Source organism: Paramormyrops kingsleyae, chromosome 7, assembly GCF_048594095.1.
Source record: "Paramormyrops kingsleyae isolate MSU_618 chromosome 7, PKINGS_0.4, whole genome shotgun sequence".
NCBI lineage: Eukaryota > Metazoa > Chordata > Actinopteri > Osteoglossiformes > Mormyridae > Paramormyrops > Paramormyrops kingsleyae.
The window spans coordinates 36,196,975-36,217,870 of NC_132803.1; the positions used below are offsets into that span (position 1 = coordinate 36,196,975).

At 43.5% G+C, this 20,896-nt stretch overlaps 2 protein-coding genes across 6 annotated transcripts in view; one reads left to right on the forward strand and one right to left on the reverse strand.

The window, feature by feature from the left end:
- camk4 (calcium/calmodulin-dependent protein kinase IV) overlaps positions 1-4,549 on the forward strand; it is a 45,832-nt gene extending 41,283 nt beyond the window's left edge. For 2 of the 3 annotated variants that reach the window (XM_072714882.1, XM_023797072.2), the window contains exons 8-10: positions 902-1,028; positions 1,873-2,025; positions 2,914-4,543. In XM_072714882.1, coding sequence (XP_072570983.1) covers positions 902-1,028; positions 1,873-2,025; positions 2,914-3,075 — 442 coding nt within the window. In that variant the 3' untranslated portion in view covers positions 3,076-4,543. Of the gene's footprint in view, positions 1-901; positions 1,029-1,872; positions 2,026-2,913 lie in introns of all 3 variants that reach the window. The other variant, XM_023797053.2, reaches the window with a different exon arrangement.
- Positions 4,550-4,557: 8 nt separating this feature from the next.
- stard4 (StAR related lipid transfer domain containing 4) lies at positions 4,558-19,932 on the reverse strand. Of its 3 annotated transcripts, none has more exons than XM_023797095.2 (6): positions 19,832-19,932; positions 15,247-15,346; positions 14,977-15,026; positions 9,729-9,855; positions 8,398-8,515; positions 4,558-6,198 (listed from the first exon to the last, which is right to left on the reverse strand). In XM_023797095.2, exons 2-6 carry the CDS (start codon positions 15,337-15,339, stop codon positions 6,056-6,058), a joined length of 531 nt encoding a protein of 176 aa, XP_023652863.1. In that variant the 5' UTR covers positions 15,340-15,346; positions 19,832-19,932; the 3' UTR covers positions 4,558-6,055. The 3 variants fall into 3 exon arrangements, with proteins under 3 accessions (XP_023652863.1, XP_023652854.1, XP_072570984.1); XM_023797086.2 differs by having other exon boundaries at positions 4,558-6,282; XM_072714883.1 differs by lacking the exons at positions 14,977-15,026; positions 15,247-15,346; positions 19,832-19,932 and having other exon boundaries at positions 4,558-6,282; positions 8,398-8,511; positions 9,729-9,843.
- Positions 19,933-20,896: the final 964 nt, after the last annotated feature.

The window sequence follows — 20,896 nt, forward strand, 5'->3', positions numbered from 1 at the left end:
GTTTTTTATATGGAGAATAAAAATCTTAATTATTCAAAAACTTTGTTTTTTATTTCCTGGGAGAAGCACTTGATCTTGTTTTAATTTGATACATACTAATACCAATTTCTAAATTGTTACCCATGAAACTGTGTAGCATAAACATCTGATTCAGCAATGGACTCTCCAAAGAAATAACAGGGACGTTGTGGGGTTATATAATCAATGGAGGCAAGGAAGAGAAGAAATTGAGATGCATAATAAATCATAAATTTGAATAGAATCCCCGATGAAATTAAACTTCGGTAAGACCCTGCAGAGATTATTCCTTTTTTTCAGAAAAATCCTAATTGCAGTGGAACGTCTGCCTGATCTTTTGTTCCATACTTCAGAGCTCCTTTCCTTGCCTCTTAATATTCCGCTACGGTCTTTGCCTGTGTTCTGTCCACCTCATATTCCTAGGAATTTGCGTCTCTGGGAATCCTGATCATCCTCACCAGAGAGCCACCTTGTTACTGTGAAAACCATTTACAAATCCGAGGGTTAGACAACAATTTCAGTTTAAGAATATATTTTGTCCAACAATTAATATCAAACGCATCAGTATTTCATGACTGTGAATATTTGTTCTTGTTCTGTTAACCTTGTGTTGAAAGGCGGCCCTGAAATTGTCTATGTGAAGCCATAGTCTTGGTGTTAACCCTGCAGAGCAAAGACTGCAGCAGAACAGATGGCACCTGGCAGTAAACTGCCAAGCCTGACAGGAAATCAGAGCTCGGCAAGTCCTGCTCTCGTCAACGGCTGAGAACCCACCTGCTGTTACACACAGATCGAGCTGCTTTCCCTCCTTCTGTATTGACTGTCGTAATTTTTTACAAAACACACCCCCAAATATTCCATTCCTGTGCTTTTCTTCTGACAGATTGTGCGGCTTCGAACCGTTCTTTGACGAACGGGGTGACCAGTACATGTTCAAGAAGATTCTTAACTGCGAATATGAGTTTGTCTCCCCCTGGTGGGATGACGTGTCTCTAAATGCCAAGGACCTGGTGAGTGGTAATCATGTTGATACTGGAATCAGTTCCCTTTCTGTTCTGACAAACTCATAAAAAAAAAAATGAAAAGCTGATTTTAGATACCTCAGCTTTCTTGCCCTTCAATAGCGCATTTAAACTGATGAATTTCACCTTTAAAGTGTCATTTTGGAGCTGACAGGAGGGATGTTAAAGCTTATGATGGCATGATGCCTATATTCGTTGGCTGCCATTGGCTGTGTTAGATGACATGTGGTCTTTTTGCATATGGCCACTGAAAACGTAAGGCACTTTTCTTAAGCTAGTATTATTGCCTAATATGGTGTATGTTATATATTCAGTTGCGGACTATGCGGCCAATTAAATCTTCTCTAAAAAAATCATATCTAATGCCAATGGACAGCCAGTAATAGACAAGTTTAGTGTAATTCAGTAAGCTTGCATTTAATAATAAATTATTAGCAAATAATTGGAATCAACAATGCAATCTCTTAAATGTAATACATCATTTTAAAACTGATATAAACACCTCTATGAATAGAGCTTACAAAAATGTATTGTTTTTGAAAGCTTTTTTGTAAATAGTCTCACATATATAGACACACACACACGTATATATATAATCCATTCATTTGAAAGTGTAATGTTTATTTAAATTGTTTGTAGAAGTTTGTTGTTGGTTTTGCCTGATAGGGATAAGATCACCTACACACCTACACATATTTGTCTTCGCCTGACAAACAAAACGAAGGGATATTGCATTTAATAACATAGAAATTTTGCATATAATGGAAGAAAGAGATGGCAGTGCTTTGGATAATCCATGTGGCCTGAGCACCTGTCTCTGTCCCTCCCGTAGGTGAAGAAGCTGATCGTCCAGGATCCAAAGAAGCGGCTAAGCACGGTGCAGGCCCTGCAGCACCCCTGGGTGACAGGCAAGGCCGTCAACTCCGCCCACATGGACACAGCGCAGAAGAAACTGCAGGAGTTCAACGCTCGCCGCAAGCTCAAGGTGGGCATCAACACCCGTCCCCCTTTCCGGGCCAGCAGCCGCACGTGCGTGGGCCGGCTTCCATAGGGGACATCCGGTGGCGTGCCTGAAATCTGCACGGTGCTATGGGCTTATGGAAGCAGGACAGACGGTGGACATTTTGTGCGTGCGATGCTGCCATGTTCGCGCATTATTACAGGGCCTGCTGCGAACAGCAGAGCACTGGCCCTCACTGCGCCGTTCCATCCGCCACTCAAACACACGGCTGGAGCAGAACCGCAGACACGGTCCCTCAGAGCAGCCTCTGTGTCTGCCGCCATCCTTACTGCACTTTATGCAGACCAGAAAAGATCTTGCTGTGGATTGGCAGGAGCCAGCAAGCAAAATGAGCAAAGCAGTAAATAATAGAGAATGTGCTTTTTTCACATTCCTCTTTCATCTTTTATTCTCTAAAAATGCTGAATATGGTTTAAATCGGCCTGTTTTGTAGTACATTCCTTGTCAGGTACTCCTGCAGATTGGCTTGTTTTTTTAATCATGATTATTATCCAGGCATAAAAAAAAATTGTAATACAGAACATGCTGAAAAATCTTGTGGGTTCATAATTATAATTGATTGCAATTGTTTTATTTATAAGCAAATAAGGGCAACACTTTCAAATTTCCCTCACCACATTTTAATGTATGCACAGGTAAACACCAAGCAGCTTAATCACGCACCGCTGAGCCATCAGACATACATACACCAAGCTCCCTCTCTGGGTTTGTGTTATTACTGTTGGGCGGAGAACCGGACTGAGCACGGATGGAGAACCATGTTCTGCCACTGTTATGTGATACAGCTGCATGCACCTGACGTCCAGCAGTATGAGTGGATTCTTGTGACGAGATACTGTGTGTTTTTGGCAGGCAGCCGTGAAGGCTGTGGTGGCCTCTTCACGGCTAGGCAGCGCCGGCAGCCACAACAGCACCGACAACAGTAAGATCAGCTGTAACCACTCTCCAGTCCAGGAGGGGGCGCCAGAAAGACAGGCTCAGCAAACCCACCCGCCGAAACAGGGGGACTCCTAGACGTTTGTGTCTTGGGTCTTCCATTGAATCGGAAGACGCCGTCATCTTGTGAGAATAAGAAACAGCTGATTTTAACGGATGAAATGAGACCGTCTCACAGATCGGGGGCAGTGCTGACCTCAGACAATTTTGCATGTGACTGCTTACGATTTTAAACAAAATGAAAAAAAAATGCCGCATGAACGAACCTGCGTGACAGCGTGACTTTACAGTTTCATCTTGAAATGGCCATTTGCGAAGCTGACAGTTCCTTCCACTAAAACACCTTTCCATGAACTACATTGAGGAGCTTCACCTGCTGGACACGGAGAAAACAATGTTTTTGCTGTTTGTAATGGTTGCATTTTAGTAAACTTCATTTGGTTTATAAAATACTGTAAGTTAGGTATGGTACAGCATTCTAGGGTGACCGCCGATTGGGGTGAATAGAGAAGGGGGGTGGTGTCGTTTACAGAATTTATTTAGGGTTATATGCAATACATTCCGTTTAAAATACAGGCATATACAGTACCAACCAATAAATGGCCATAGAATTGTAACTTTACTACATTTTGAAAAAAAGCCTTATCCACTTGTTTATACACTTTGATAGAAACATGTTACATATCATGTTTAATAATAAGGTCAAAATCCATGTGTGGAAAAAACACATCCTTAGGACACGTGGTAGGAGATACGATATCTTGTAGAATCTAAGCTGTTCCGTAGTGTTTACAGTGCTTCTGACATTAAACACAAGCTACCAAAATACTTAATAAAAAATTACTAAATACTAAAATTAATAAAGTTGCCCTACGTTTTTACTCAATCAAGAAACATAGAAAAGACGTTTACTAACGTATTATCTGAATAATCTATGTTAGTGCCAAATACAATTGCGCTTGAAGACTGTACTGCTTTCTCAGAATGTCTGAAATATGCCTTCCCTCTTACATCTAAACTGAAATATGATTTGTGCTTAAATGAATGATATATTGTCCATCTGTCCATCCTCCAACTGCTTATCCAGAGCAGGAATACCGCTAGTATGAAATTTATTCAACGTAAATATTCGGTAACGGCCGGGTGTTTTTTATCTGAATGGCAGCTTCTCCAAATTAATATATCAAGCTTGATTTGGCCAGGAATGTTTTCACGAGTATGTTTTCTTAACTTGCCGGTATGTTCATGTGCATGATCGTTTTTAAGGCCAGAGTCAGGAATCATAACTCTTACCCTCCATAACAATGGCTGGTTTAAGCTAGAAGCCTATAGAAAATCAGAGGTTTGCTGTTGATTAAGGGACATTGTTTTGCATGTGAGAATGTACTATTACATTAAATAACTGCTGCGACTGTCTTTCAATAATGCATTGTATTTTGCAGTATACAATAATTACACCATATGGAAGTTCCCATTTTGTATATTTAAAGTTTATATAAATATAAAGATAGTATGTTTCTGTATATGAATGAGCATTTGAACAGTAAAAACAGACTACTATTTAAATGGCATTTCTGAGATTTAATCTGTATTTCAATGCACAGTTGAACAATAAACAATGTCGGTATAAAAATTATCTTGTGAATATACTGCATGCACACCTTTTACAGTAGCGGGTTTAAGCTGGGAGCATTTATGAAAATTCATATGCACACAAATTTACTAGACCAAAAAAAAAAAAAAACACCATAAAAAAATGTTTAAGTATCATGACGTACCCCACTGTGCATATCAAAGTCCCAGAGCAATGCTAATGTGCGGTAACAGTAATGTTACATTGTGCTACAGCATGCACATAGTACTGGTAAAGTCACAGTGGGCTAACAGTAACGCTAATGTGACAGCGTGCTCACGGTAACGCTAAAGTCGCAGCTCACGGTAGCGCTAATGCTAGGTTTTACATTCGCATTTAAAGATCTAAACCTACACCTGGAAAACTGCATGTTCAAATACAATGAATGACAGCATGTGAGGTCAGAACTTAAAATTAATTACATTAATCCCTCATATTAAAATCCACAAAAGTGTACAATATATTTATCTAGAATCACATGATAAAACCTTATAATAAACATATATTACGGTATGTTACGGTACCTTTTTATCAGATGAGGATTAAAAAAACAATATACATATACAATGAAACAGTGCACGTAAAAAAATCTATTTAAATTTTAACAGTTCGTAAATCTTTATTCTATTTACAGTAAAATTAATTGAAAAGTGTTTTCTTGCAATGATCATACCTAGCTAGTGTTTTCCTCGTTAGTTGCTGCATTTTAATTTATTGCATATTTATGATGGAAATTAAACTAAATAAAAGCATAGTTTAAATCTTGCCCATCATACACTCTATGTTGGTCTTCGTTCATAAAGCTGAGGTCACTATTTTCTGTGTGCGTCATAATCACAGATTGAGGGCTAAAAAAAAAAAAAAAGTCATTGCATTGCATTTTTTGCTTACTTATTTTTCCTATAGCCAAACGCAAACTGGAAGCACCTCCAAAATCAGAAAGACTGTAGTGCTGCACAGCGCTTTGTAACCTCTGTGAAAGGCGCTTTATAAATAAATTTTACTTACTTAAAGATTTCTCTAGTTGACAGCATGCATTCATTAAATATATTCATATAATATACACCAAAAATACTTCTCAGTATTTTTGATGAGTGTCCTCCTCAAAATCCATTGTGCGCAAAGATAATTGAAACTTATCCGTCATTTCCAAAGAGGTAAGCAGGTACATATTACCTTACTGTGCTTTGGGTTCAAACCACTCAAAATCTTGAAATAAGATTACACTGGGAGAAGATTAATTACCCCATAGTTAAGAGATGACACAAATACACATATAAAAAGATTGATTCCCTTTAACTCACGATTTAAAACCTAAACATACTACCAGCAATTCACAATATTATTAATCTTGTAGAAAAATATACCAAAACCGTATCATAATGGCAGCTAATAATGTTTTGATTTGAAGGGAACAAAGTTCAGTCACACGATCAGAGCCCTTCGCAGGTCCACAAAGAAGTTGATGAGACCGCTGGCCATTGCAGAGTCCACGGCGGACTGGGGCAGCATGCCCCGCAGGTCTGTCTGGATGTAGCCTGTCAGCAGCCCGTGCGCTGGCGCCCCCTCTGTGGGCACACAGAACCAACCACAGGGGTGGTTAAAGCCCCTGACGAAGTTCTCCAGCCCGCCAGGGTACTCCACACTGACACCTGTCAGGAGGCATTTCGGAGCTGCTTAGGAAGCATTCTTTATGTACAGATATGCAAGAAGCATTTGGAATTTGCACTAAGAGCAGTGGCGGTGCTTACTGCCACTCCAACCATGTATTTACATGGGGCTCAGCTGGTTTGAGAGCCACAAACTGCAGTTAGGGGGAGGGGGGGTGGGGACAGTTAATTTTTGAGAGCAGCCTGAGAAACTATAAGCCAGCCTCTGATTAAGAGGCCAGCGATTCAGCCAGAGAAAAATAATTCTTAAATTAACAGAGTACAGTGGTACCTCAGTTCTCGAACTCATTAGAACTCGAATTTCTTAAAATTCGAACCAACCAGTTCGAAAAAAAATGACGTAGAACTCGATCTGAATCTCAGAAGTCGAACCGTGAACTCCGACCTAAGATAACTTGTACGCGTGGGGAAATGATACGCAATAGTTGTACAAATGTTACAACCTAAAAGCGATCGGGAAACACTGGGTTTATTTGAGAACAGGCAGAACAACACAATGATGTTGCAATGACCGGACTGGGGAAACAAACTGAAACGCGGACTAAATACAGAGGACTAATGACTAGGGATGTTGCAACGTTTTAACTTCCGATATGATACCGATATTGCAGCCTTCAGTACTAACCGATACCGATACAAATGCGATACAATACTCAGCACAAATCATGAATACTTTTACCCATTTTGTTGTGTGGAATGTATGAACGGCTAGATCAAACTGAGAACAAAAGTCAGCAACAGTAAGTATGGAAAAAAACAACCAATTTATTAACTATTGGTTGCATAAATGTGAACCTTTTACATAAGAATATGAAAAGAATTAAAGAATAAATATTAATAAAATATCAATTAAATAAACAAAAATATATTTTTTAAAGTGCAAAATACTAATTAAAGGTCACTTTGTCACACCCTGCTCCGTTCGATCCTAATGTGTGCCACGCCCACCTCGTTACCTCGTGTTAAGCCCTGATTGTGATCGCCTGTGTCCTATTAAGTCTAGCTTGTCTTTTGTATTTAGTCCTCGTCTGAGTCAGTCTTCCCCAGACTTGTCATTGTATTGTCCGTCGATGTCCGTGCCTGTCCGTCTTTCGTACAAATAAACCCCTTTACCGGACTTCCTGGCTTCGCTCGCCTGCTTCCCGGCTCGCCTATTGCCTGAACGTGACACACTTCAGTTATTTATTTTTTACCGTCAGCAAATGGTAGGAACAGCTGAGAGGATTGTCTCTTTAACTCAGTAGTCTTGCGAAAGTCCTCATGCAGAGTTTTGTGATGCTGCTTCAAATGCGCGATGAGGTTGGACGTATTAAACTTTCCCGGTTCTGTTCCAACACGGGAAACTTGTGCATGACAAGTGTTGCACTGAGCCACACTGTCTTTTTCGGACTTTAATGAAAAATACTGCCACACGGCCGACATCGGTCTTTTTCTTTGCTACTTCGCTAGCAAGCAGTGTTGTGATCACGTGGGCTTTGCACGCTGGCTCTGGACGCTGCTGGATAGAATAGCTGTAACGGAGTTTAGAGCGGAACGGACTGCTTATATCGGAGATTTTTAACGCAGTCCGATATAATCCGATAGAGTTTCTTTGGGCTGATATCGGACCTATTTCCGATATCAATATCGGATCGGGACATCCCTACTAATGACAACAACCAGAAACAGCTGATCACACAGGGATTCCACACGAGGTTAACGAGGGGGCGTGGCACACGGAAGGAGCGGACGATCGGGGCAGGACAGGGGTAGTGTTGGGGTACATTCTTTATTGTTTCGGAAGCCATTAAGGAAAAAATGCTCTTCTTGTTTTATCCTGTTCATTTTGTGTTTAAATGCTAAAAAAAAAAAAAAAAAAAAAAAAAAAAAAAAAACATATTTAGGTGTAATTGTTTGGGGCCGGGAACCAATTAATTGGTTTTCCATAATTTCTTATGGGGAAAATTCGATCAGAACTCGAATTTTTTAGGATTTGAACCCGCGTTCTGAACAGATTAAGTTTGAGTTCTGAGGTACCACTGTATACATAAAAATACAGTCCAAAAACTCACTATTATGACTATGCAAGATTATAGGAATATGGGCTAAAGTACTAACCACAGGAAAGGAGGCCGTTTTGGTAGTCCGTGGTGTAGGAGAAGTCGACAAATTCCCGGGGAGCGATAATATTCCATAGCTGTCCTGCAGTCGTGTAGCGCAACATGCAGCAACCTGGCTGTGCAGTACAAGAACAACACTCATCTAAATGTTAAAAGCAACTGAAACTTCAGGACCACCAGCAGCATAACTATGAATTGAGTATCTGAGAATCTTAATTACCAAAGAGATAATGCCAGTGGATCTTCCATTGATGACGGTTTTTTCCTAATAACTTTATCTCAGTTACACTTTACTAGTGTTTTCCATCACACAAAAAAAACTGTGAACAGACTTATAAAGTCAATCTTTACTCACAATATAGTCTTTTACATATTATAAAACTGTATTCCATAGCATCTTTCTGTCTAAATTGTAATTTTGGGAATTAAGAAAAGAATCCTTAAATTCCCTACCACCGACTGCTCTAATGAGGAAAACTTCAGTTAATTTGTTCATTTGTTTTACATTACTCTTATTTAGCCTTAGTCGGGAACCTAATGGAATAATCACCCAGCCAAGGCTAGGATTTGAACCAGCAGCATTCAATCACAGTTACAAAGCCACACACCTTCCCAAAAAGTGTCAAATGAGAAGCTTCCTGGGGTTCTTTAAGGGAACGAGGTGTTGATTCGGCTCTTTCAGTTATAATGAGACACAGACTTTGTCCAGTTATGCTGCCTCGCATGTGATTTGAAAACAGCTGGGATTCAAATCTTTGTAAGGAAACTTCACCCAATTTAGAGTCTAACACCTTAACAACACGGCCATAGCAGCCTATCATAAGCTTTATCATTACTTTTACAAATAACAAAAGGATGACCACACCTCTAATCGGCTAATTCAAACCAGCAGAAAAGAAACGGCAAAATCCAAGTCAGTCTTCTCCATACATCTGGGCATAAAGCTCCATGAATCATACAGTATGATCAAGATTACTGTGGCTCTTGTGTTATTAAAAACAGGAGAGCAACATCAGAAAAACAAAGACTGGCATCACCATATAGTGGCCTTACAGCATGACGCTTGAGGAGATGAAGGCCTGTAATAATGCATATCCTACCTTAAGCATAGCTTGATCCTGCTTATGATTTTGTTTATTTCTAAGGAGACTCCTTTGCTTCTTTTCTGCTACCCCCTCCTGCCTTCAGTTTATTACACGTTTTTATGTACATCTGTTGTGTAGTGTTCAGTATCTTTTTAGGGGATTCTACATGTTGTCAAAGCACTATTTTAAAAACAATAAAAAAAAACTATACAAATCTTCTGAAGATAATGAATTGTAAGTTTACCTCATCGAATGTTTTAACAATATCCATTGAAGTCATCAAGCTGTCCCAGTTCAGTCTGTATGGTCCAGGACGAATATAGTCGATTATCCGGGTGGGGATGTCTTTCACTATACCTTGAACTTTATACCTGTGAGCAAAGATCGCAATATGATAGAAATTAATGCATTGTACTGTAATCCAAGTAACGTATCATAGCTAGTCAATCATTCTACTAGCCAATTATAACATATAAACTTAGAAATTTAGAATGAAGGCAGAATACCCACTACAACAGTGGTTCCCAACCCTTTTTTTGCCTGAGACCCCCTTTTCCCCCGGAAAATATCGTAAATCCCCTCTCCACATTTAATGATATTATCGCTCATATAAGTTTGCAGTAAGGATGACAAAAAATGTTTTCAAACAAACGGTGTGTTTATTACTATATCTAGATATGTTTATGCACAAATAATAGCCTAATGTAAAATATAAAAGCAAAACATCAGTAGGCCATTTGTAACTGAAAAACGTAAGCCTTTGGCCTTTAAATTGGCCCTATTTGAAATTCAATAACAAAAATATCAGTATTCACACTGGTGTATAAGGGAAAAAACTAATATAGGCTATTAAAATGTAACTCTATGGGGTGCACCAGGGGCCCCTTTTCAGGGGGCCCATTGCAGGGGGCATTCCTTCCCTCTTTGGAATAATTACCTTATAACTTTAGATGTAAAAGTCACAGACCTGATACCTAAAATCAAAGCTGACCCCTTTACAATCAATTGTTGGAAGCTCAATAACCAAAATGAATAACTGTGTATAATTTATGGACATGCAAATATAACAAAAACAGCTGGAAAAATACAAAAACCTGTCTTTGTGTCTTGGATTTTTGCAAATATTTTAAAGAAGTACATGATGGATTAGGTCCAATTTTAAAAATGTGGTTCCCTAACTTGTTTTCTACATGTGTGCCCAATTTCATGTCATTTGATGTAGCCGAAAAGGTTTTACAGAGGAAAGAACAAATGGTGCACCTGGGAGCCTTTCATATCCAAAACTAATCCAAAATGGCCACAGTGTAACTAGCAGTGTTTTTTGGGATAGCGTCTCTTTGTAAATGCATTACCACTTATGGGTCATAAGAAACATTTTGTCACACAACATCACCACACATTTGGAGGTCTGTCATTGACGTCGTCTGCTGTGAGCTCCCCTGTCGGCTTTGTTCCCCTAAATAAACCCCTTTTGACCGTGTTCTCGGCTCAGTCGCTTGCTTCCCGGATCGCCCGGACTTGCAACGCAACAGCTGTGACGTGCCTCATCTCATTTTGGGTGTGTGTCAATTCTTTTGCCTTGTGCTCAAAAAATGCTCTGGGCTTGTCGCGGTATTGGGGATGAGTTGTCTGAAAATGTCTTATTACTTTGGATGGCCTCATGCATTCGTTAGCAAGAACTTTGGCGCAGATAATGCACTGTGGCTGGGTCAGGGACTCTTTGCTTCGAGAAAATGGAATAAAACCTTTCCTTGGTATTTCCTGTATTTCGTGTTTCCAGTATTGCTAGCACTGCGACCCACAATGTTTGGAGATTCCTCACCTGGGTCCAGTATACTTGGGTCATTACTATTAGCTGCTGAAGGTGAATCAGTGAGACTGTCTTTTTTGTGGAGGACGAATTACAAATTTGTCCATTTTTTGGTCAGCCAGGGGATAAAATTAACTAAGGTAACATGATCGTTCTCCTGATTGCCCACTGCTAAAATTTTTTTTAAATAAGACGCAACCCCCCACAGAGCTCGCTGAGGCCTCCTTGTGGGCTGGGACCCCCCTGTTGGGAACCGCTGCACTACAACACAAACTTTCCCCTTACCAGTTCAAATCAAATATTTAAAAATAAACATGCTGTCACATCCCACTCCGTACGATCCCGATGTGTGCCACGCCCCCCTCATTACCTCGCGTTCAGCCCTGATTGTTCTCACCTGTTGCCTGTTCCGTTTACCTAGTCCTGTGTATATTAGTCCACGTCTCCCCATGTCTGCCAGATCCGGCATTGTATTGTCCGTGGATGTCCGTGCCTGTCTGTCCGTCAGCTAATAAACCCCCATTCTACCCGTAAGTTTGGCTCAGCTCGCTTGCTTCCCTGCTCGCCTTACGCCCGAACGTGACAGAATGCTGGATCTCCCACACAGCACAACGCGGGAGACTGAGCACCACCGGCTCGGTCTCCTGCAAGACTTTGTGTTTTGGCGCTCCCAACCACAAGTACTAGAGGATCCTGTAGCCCTGGAGCTGGCCACCCGGGGCGCGGACCTCCTCACGGAAGAGCGCCCGCCTGGACAGCAGTACCCGCTCGAGCAGGCAGCAAACTCCTACGCCGTCTCAGCGAGCGTCTCACACGGCTGAGAGGCGAACACGTCGTCCGGAGCCCGGGCGAAGTGATCGCGGTGGCTTCGCTTTCCAAGGTAAGCGGCAAGAAGCGGCGGAACAGAGACAGAGTGCAGCAGGAGGAGGCTCCGTCTCTCTTCCTGGGGGCTTGCACTCTGCTCCCCGCCTGGGAGTTAGCCAGGGAGCACGAGGGCTCACCGCTCCCCTGGGATGACTTCGCCGCTACCCACCTGCTCGGCGTCCACGGTGAGATGCCGCCTCCGCGGGAGGCATATCCGTACCGGCCGGAGCGCCTGCATGGAAAAGGGATCAGCCCGGTGAGAGACGCGATTCCCCGGGTCTCTAGAGCCGATCTGCCCGTGGCTGCGCTGCCTGCTGCTGTCGCCGCCGATCTGCCCGCGGCTGCGCTGCCTGCAGCTGCCGACGCTCTGCCCGTTGTACCGCCTGCTGCAGCTGCCGACGCTCTGCCCGTTGCACCGCCTGCTGCAGCTGCCGCCGCTCTGCCCGCGGCACCGCCTGTCCTGCCTGACCCGCCTGTCCTGCCTGTCCTGCCTGACCCACCTGCCCAGACAGCGGCTACACCTGCTGCTGCGGCTGCCGCTTTGCCTGCAGCTCTGCTCGAGGTGGCCGCGGTTACGCCCCCTGCTGGCCGCGTGATGGCAGAAGAAGACGCCGCTCTGCCCGTGGCGGCTCCTGCTGGCCACTCGCCTGACCTGCCCTTCTCGCCTGTCCTGTCCGGCCAGCCCTGCTCGCCGGTCCTACCCGTTTTGCCTGTCCTGCCCGGCCAGCCCTGCTCCTGCTCGCCTGTCCTGCCCGGCCAGCCCTGCTCCTGCTCGCCTGTCCTGCCGGCGCCTGAACTGCCTGTTTCGCCTGTCCTGCCGGCGCCTGAACTGCCTGAGGTGGCCGCGGTTGTGCCCCCTGCTGGCCGCGTGATGGCGGCGCCCGCCGAGGCGCCTGCAGTGGCCCCTGCTCTGCCTGCAGAGCCCCCTGCTGGCCGCTCACCTGACCTGCCCGTCTGGCCTCTGGCTGCACCGCCTGCGGCCATGCCCGCGGCTGCATCGCCGGCTGCTCTGCCCGCGGTGTCCCCTGTTGGCAGCTCGCCGGTCCAGCCCTGCTTGCCTGTCCAGCCGGTCCAGCCCTGCTCGTCGGCGGCTCCGCCTGCCCCACTGGCCACACCCGTGGCCCCGCCCGAGACTCAGACTCCTGTCCCCGAGGGGGACCTTGAGTGGGATCCCTCGGGGACCGTCCTATGGACCCCAGATCCCTCTCCCTACAGGGACCCACGCCCCTTAGGACCCCGCCTGTCAGTGTCCCGAAAGGGACGGGGCCATAGGCGTGGGGCCCGGTTCCCGCCCGCCCTGCCCCCTGGCTCGCCCTCGCTCGCCTTCGCTCGCCTTGGCTGGGGCTCCGGGGCCGCCTGCGGTTCCTCCGGCTCGGGGTCGCCTCCGGGTCCCCCCCTGGTTCCGCGGTGCCGGTCCTCGGTCGCGCCTCCGGCTCCTTGTCGGTCGCCTCCGGGCCCCCCTGTTCCGGCTGAGCGTCGGACGGCGCCTTCGCCGGCTCCGGCTGCGCCTCTGCCTGCCGCGGCTTCCCCCTCCTGCCTGCCTTCACTGGTGTTCCCTCCTGCTCCCTCCGTGTCCCCTCTGTCACTCCCTCGTCCCGTTCCCTTGGGCCCTGGGTGGTCCCCTCCTGCTCCCTCCTCCCTCTCCCCTGCGGCCCCTCCGGCCGCTGCCCGTCGCCCGCCTGGGCTCCCTCGTGCTCCCTTTGTTCCTCCTCCGTTCCCGTCTGTCCCTCCTGCCTTTGTTCCTCGTCCCTCTCTGTCTCCTCCGTTCACTCCTGGCCCTTTTGTTCCGCCTTTCTCCCCTCCTTCTGTGTCTCCCTTCCTGGTTTGTCTGTCCGCCTTCCCGGTTCTGTGTCGTGTCTTGTCTTGTCTTTCTTCTCGTCCCTGTTCTTGTTCTGCATCTCCGTTCTGTTCCCTGTTTTTGGTTGACGTTCTGCTTTGTTTTCCAGGTCCTGTTTTCCCGGTTCGTCTCGTCCGTCGCCTCTCCTCTGGCGCGCCCGGTGTGCGCGCCTTTGGGGGGGGGGTTCTGTCACATCCCGCTCCGTACGATCCCGATGTGTGCCACGCCCCCCTCATTACCTCGCGTTCAGCCCTGATTGTTCTCACCTGTTGCCTGTTCCGTTTACCTAGTCCTGTGTATATTAGTCCACGTCTCCCCATGTCTGCCAGATCCGGCATTGTATTGTCCGTGGATGTCCGTGCCTGTCTGTCCGTCAGCTAATAAACCCCCATTCTACCCGTAAGTTTGGCTCAGCTCGCTTGCTTCCCTGCTCGCCTTACGCCCGAACGTGACACATGCCATCATCTGAAAATATAAACACAGTACCACAGGACCACCCTGTCCTCTTATGCTCCTGCATACACAAAATATTACCTTCAGTAAGTACAACCATTACTCATTAATGTGCTACATTTTCCTCTTTTGTACTACTTAACGGGTTATAATCTACAAAGCAGTTAACGGGTATCACGAGAGCATGACTATACTAACAAATGAAGAGCAAATCTTGGTTCAATGCCAGACACATCCTGTGGCGAATAAGTATGCATATATATAAGGCAAGATTGTTTAAAAGTGGCATTGTGTTTAACAGTTCCAGTCAGTCAACTGCCAGATTCCAGAAAGGCTACTGTACATGTGACCCATACACAGTAGATATGTCCTGGTATAATACATTTAAACTGCACTGTGAGAAATGCTTGTGTATCTCATGGATAGCAAGATGGGCAAGATGTTTTGACACGAGAATTGATTCAAACTTGGCAAGGAATGACTGTGTTCCCATCACTATGCTTATAACACCCATACAGATGAACTTACAGAAATCCACTGAACTCCTCTGAAGGTTTCCGCCACACTGTAACATCTTTCTGCAGTGACAATAAACATCATGAGATGAACATACTGTAGGTTACTCGAAGGTGACTACAAAGATAGTTGAAACATTGCACATGTGTATAAATATCTATATTTTGTCATTTTGCATACTGTCAGATTTTATTTCAAATGAATGATGAGTACTGACATTTCCATTAATGGTTTGTCTTATATAGTAATTATACGTAAGTTGTTAAAGAGAATGAAAAGTACCATATTTTTTGCAACCCTCCAGTCATCTCCGTTAGCGTTATGGTATCCAACAAGGGTGTTTGCCAGCTGGCTTGCATTTGGTAAGTCGCCCATGTCTGGCCTGAAATTGAAAATATTAAATGTTGAGTCAGTGACATCCTCCGTCAGAACAACCCTCTTCAATGATCTTCACCAGTCTACTACCCACTCTCAAAATACCCTACCGTATAGCAGTAACAAGTTATGGGATGTATTAAAATGAAAGCATTTCATGGTAACAGCAGAGCCAGCGCCAATGGAAAATGAATGTGGGGGGGGGGTGCGCAATTGAAATGCAGAGAGGGGGTAGTGACATAGCTCCTTAATATAGCCTGCTCGCCCTATTTGAAAATAGCAAAAGCGACCGGAGTGTCCCAAAATAAAACACTTAAAAACACCCAATCAGCTTGCACAAACATTCCCAAACATGCTCTAGTTTAAGTTTATAAGCATCTTGGAGACTTCTGCCCTCAGTTAAACAAATTTTTTGAAAGTTCTGACTCTTGGGAAAAACTGATGTAAATCTTGTCTCAATTATTTCAGTGACTGCAGCATTTGGTCAGCCTTTTCCCATGGTATGTCCAGTTTACCCACTCTAGAAAACTATATTTTTTTTCCTGCTTAATTCCATTCCTGGCTGAGTGACCAGTGCCATGAAGCTTTTGTGTAGCATAGCTTTAAAATAAGCTGGAATTGTTGCTGAACTCATCTTTCTCCAAGTGATGCTCGTTGCAGAACTCAAGGGACGTGGAAAACCTCAAGGGGCGTGGCCCATTATTTGCAATTAATACGAATTCAGCTGCAATTGCACAATTAAGAGACGATAAAAACTAATCCTAGAGGTGGAAATGTTAAACATAATCTGTGACAGGAATTTTGACGATCGACTTTAAAGTTTGCAGGTGTGTGAAGTTATCTTTTTCTAAACAATGAAGAAGACTGTCTTGGTACCTAAGGACATTCACGGGTGGTTTCTTTTATGAAATAGACATAATAATAGAAGGAATAAACTGCTTGAATAGATGGATAAAACAATATTATATTAATTTCTAAGCGTACGGTATTAAAATTAGATCCAATTATCAAAATACAATATTCTCGCGTGTTAAAATTCTAATTAAAACCATCATTGATGAAAACAGCAAAATTCCCATGCTGTCATTATATTCTCCTTTGATACTGAAATGTGACATTGTATACAGGTGTTTATTGTGTGACGAGACTGAGCATGGACTCACCCGTTGGTTGATTTAGTGCAGGGGTGCCCAATCTTATCCGCAAAGGGCCGGTGTGTATGCGGATTTTCGCTGCAACTCCCTAATTAGATTACTAATTAAAGGACTGATTGGCTGAAGAGTCCTCACACCTGGGTTTGAACAGCTGACCTACAGGTTATCCCAAAAACCCGCATACACACCGGCCCTTTGCGGATAAGATTGGACACCCCTGATTTAGTGGAATTTAGTGGAACTAGGAACAGATGCGCCTGACTGGGAGTGTGGGAAGGACACCAGTAGATACAGACTGAGCATACACTGTAAGGGAGAGACCTGACTGCTGTATCTCAACGCTCTCTTTGGTGGGTGGCCATTGCTCGCAGAAATTTAGAACTGCCGGCGACAGAAAAACCGGGAAGGTGTTCCTGTGTAAGGAGGGGAGGTTTTCTGCCTCCTGTAGACAGTTAGGGGCCGTAGGAAAGCAGCTGTAGCCCCTATCACCCTCAGCGTGGGGTGAGAGACTGATGTCAGATAGTTCTGCTCATACCATCCAGTGAAGTTGTTCACCCAGGGAGCTGGACGGTATGAGCAGAACTCAGTCTGACATCAGTCTCTCCCCGGCTATAGCGCTTTCAAGTTCAGGCCCTGGGAGGGGAGGTCTAGCCGAGAGGGCAAGTTAAATGTACGCGTTAGCTATGCGTTTCGTATATATGTACATAATAATGGGGGGGGGGGGTCCGGTGAAAAGCAGGAACTGTAAATTCAGTGGTGGGGTATTCACTTGGTTTCACTGAAGTCGGTTGTGGTGGTTGGATTGCAGTACCCAGGTAGGTTACTTTGGTTGCTAATTTGCAATGCTTGTTTAGAGGGAATTGGCGTGCTGTGTTCAAGTGGTGTACCTTAAGGTAGAGTATGGCCTTGTGTGTAGTGATGTTCAGCTGAATGGAGTCTGGTTTACCCCAGTGCGGACAATTGCCCTAATTGCTCATAACCGTCTCCCCTTCTATCAAGCAACTTTTATATCATTGATTAATCAAAGATATTCTTTTGTACTGCATGCTATTATGGTGTGGTTATTCACAAGATCTGCCTCTAGTAGTGCTTCTTGGCTATGGGAAGATTAAACGCACATTTGTTACAAATGCTTACCATGGCAATTAAGCACTTTTTGAAACTAGTAATTTCCCCAGCAGTTCAGCTCCGGTCAAAATAGAGCAGGAAACTTATCACCAGAAAATGATCTTTTAAAAAATAATTGCAAGCACGCCCATTCTCGGCTTCCGTAGAGAAGACAATAATTGGAGAAAGCTGAGGATGGCCCCTTAAGGTTCCCCTGGAGATCCCATGGTCCTTGAGCTCCACATTGGGCACACTCCTTGAAGCACCATGGGAACACCCTTAGAGCTCTGCACTGAGCAGTTTCTCTTTTCCTGAGCTATTTGTTTCTTACTTAAAAGAGCTGCAGTCTATTGGGTGAACAAGAGGCCCATCAAATGGGAGGATAGGTAGTTGCAGGGTTACGAGGTGGTTGGCTGGAAACCCTTGTCATTGAGGGAAAACCGAACAGATAGGCCTGTGTATGGGCTCATTTTGTTAAGTAGGTCAAGGGCTACATCATGAATGCTAAATTGTGTGTACACGTGGTGGATGTGCTGAAATCCATAGGTGAAAATTGATGATGTCATTGATATCATATTTACAGGGGTTGTTTTAGTTGCTTTTGAGCGTTTTAGTTTTTAGACTGATATCCGTCACAGGTCTTTAGTCTTTGGACCCTTACAGAGATACGAATGCTGTGTTCAGTGTACTTTGTGCAGTGAGTGTTATGTTATTCATGTAAACAAACAGGAAGTGCACCATTCCCCTGGTGACCACATTGAAAGGCTAACAAATTGTATTAATATTTCTATGAGTGGCTTGATGCCTAGATAATGTTTTTTTTTGTTTGTTTAGAAAAACAAATATTAATATAATTAATTTCAGGCCAGAATTGAACTGAGGAATTGAAGTCTGGAAAATAGTACCACAAATGGGTGGATCAGGGTGAAGCGGACTAAGAGGACCCAAAAAAATTATGCACACTGCGCACACCTTTGTAAGTGTTTAACAAGTTACACCATCATTACACCACACACACTAACAGATCAACAAACCAGGAAACATGTACCATCCACACACTATTACATGGTAGTCACTCTCTGAGCTTTATTTCAAAAGAGCCAGCAACATGTACCGACATCTACCTTCTAGAAATACGATGGGACAGTTGCCAACTTTGAGTCCACCACAAATAGTCAACAAGCCTACGCTACCCAGTCAACCAATCAAGTGGATTTGCAAGAAACTGAATATGTAAACTAGAATGTGGCTTTGGATTTAGCAAATGATGCTGGGCTGCATTATATATTAGTATTTGAAAACGAAAATAATAGTAAAATTTAGGCCTTAATCTCAGTTGAGGGGGCGGGGTAGTCCATCTATGGGGGCGATGCCCCTTTATGACCATGGTGCAGGGCCTCCTAACAGTTTGGATTATTGAAAAGTAGTCAAACATTCCATTTTAAAATATACATCTGTGACTTTATTTTGAGACTCATGAAACAGATGTTGGTCAATTTATGCTTGTGCTTGCTAGAATGACTTTTCCTGGAATCAATTTGTGATGTATGTTTAAACTATTTGCTAAAATACATTTGTTTGAAATTCAAATGAGTATTAAAGGCTAAAACATAACGTAATATTGTGTTGAAACGTCAACATACTTAGCAGTTTTCATGACGCTCAGCCATTCAAAAGATTGTCTAATTCGTGCTGAAATCTAACCAATGCTGGACATGTTTTTAAGAAGCAAAAACTGCCGATTCTAGGGAATCCGAAACAAAGGTGACGTTTTAACTTAGCATTATACTGCCATGTACTAGGTTAAGATGACAGAATGCGCCTGGCTTCCTGATACTCTGAATAACAGCGAATTTATGCTAAATGGTACCATAACTATAGCCAAACAGCTTGACAGCATTTATAAATGTAATAGTCCAAGGTGCAAGTTCAACGTCGTTCAGACAAACGTTTGGGGGGAAAAGGTTGGGGAAATATTTCAGACTAGAATCTATAAATAAACAGAAATAACTGAATAACTTACTACTATATAAACCGGGAAAATTGCGGATGATCGCTTTTTCCTCTATACCAAAATACTGTACCAAATATACCGGTTTAATCTGGAAAAATCGCTATAATTAATTTCAATATATTGCTTCCTTAAAAACTGTTGCGATATACAAAAGTAAATATTACACCAGTCCCTTAATGTAATCAAACAATTATTACAAGTTATTTACATTTCATACCTTCAGTTTCCAGTTTCAAGGCTTTCCATGCAAACAAACCGCGCCTCTGCGAAAAGTCAGGGCAAGAAGCGGCCGACAACGCGAGCAGCGTCCGATGGCTGCATTGACCAATCAGAACCGCGAAACTTACAACAGGTCGGCGTATGTCGCCGCCTTCGAATAATCATTTGCTCATTTACTACGCCTCTCCAGGCGCGTCACATGACCGACAGATGAGTCCGACCAACCAGGTGAATCACAGCTTCATTCAGAATCAGAATTAGAATTCTTTTATTCGCCAAGTACAAAAAGTACAAGGAATTTGTTTTGGTGCAGGTGCTGGACCGAAGTGTATAATCAAATATACGATCAAGACAAAAAGTATAACATACAATAAATGAAGTCAAATTAAAATCGATATATAGAATAGAAATGAAGTTGTGAAAATAATAAATAAGCATGTACACATAATCAGGGGCGCTGTAAAGGGGGGGTAAACGATGACGATTCTCGGGGCCCATGACTGAGAGGGGGCCCAGAGAAGCCCCCAATAAAATTGTGGTGCTGATAGTAAAAATTATTAACTTAAAATTATTCTATTTGCTGTTTCCTGGTGTCAAAAATGTGTTTGTGTATAGGAAACACAAACGTCCGTGAGCCCCTCTCCCCCTCTCGATTATCATAAAATGGTTCAGTCCGCCCAAATTGTACCCAGGCAACAGCTTGACTTCACTTATACCGCCGGCAGAAGTGAAAATGCCTCAAAAATCTGGAAGCCAAAAACGGAAAGAGAAAAAAATAAGACAAGTGAAAGAGGCAAAGGGTCGACAGTATGTTACCCAATATTTCAGAAGAAAAGGTGGGTTTGTAAGTAGGACTAAATTGACGACAATGATCGTAGCCTACGGTTTAAATATTTATTTACACAAATATTTAAACTAGTTTTAATGAAAATTCATGTAGTTTTAGGAAAAGTCAGGGAGCAGCAAGGCTTTGTGATTTATTTAGACAAAGTTATTGAATATGCAAATTTCAAAACGGTCAAAATGACGCCTTGTTCGTTCTAGTGTTAAAGATAATTACCCT

Excerpts from the sequence above, each read along its gene's own strand:
- stard4 (XM_023797086.2), bottom strand. The coding sequence starts at position 15,339 with ATGGGCGACTTACCAAATGCAAGCCAGCTGGCAAACACCCTTGTTGGA. Across the intron at positions 15,027-15,246 it reads GGAGGGTTGCAAAAAATATG|AAAGATGTTACAGTGTGGCG; the intron begins GTACTTTTCATT and ends TTGTCACTGCAG. Across the intron at positions 6,283-8,397 it reads AAACGGCCTCCTTTCCTGTG|GTGTCAGTGTGGAGTACCCT; the intron begins GTTAGTACTTTA and ends GCCTCCTGACAG.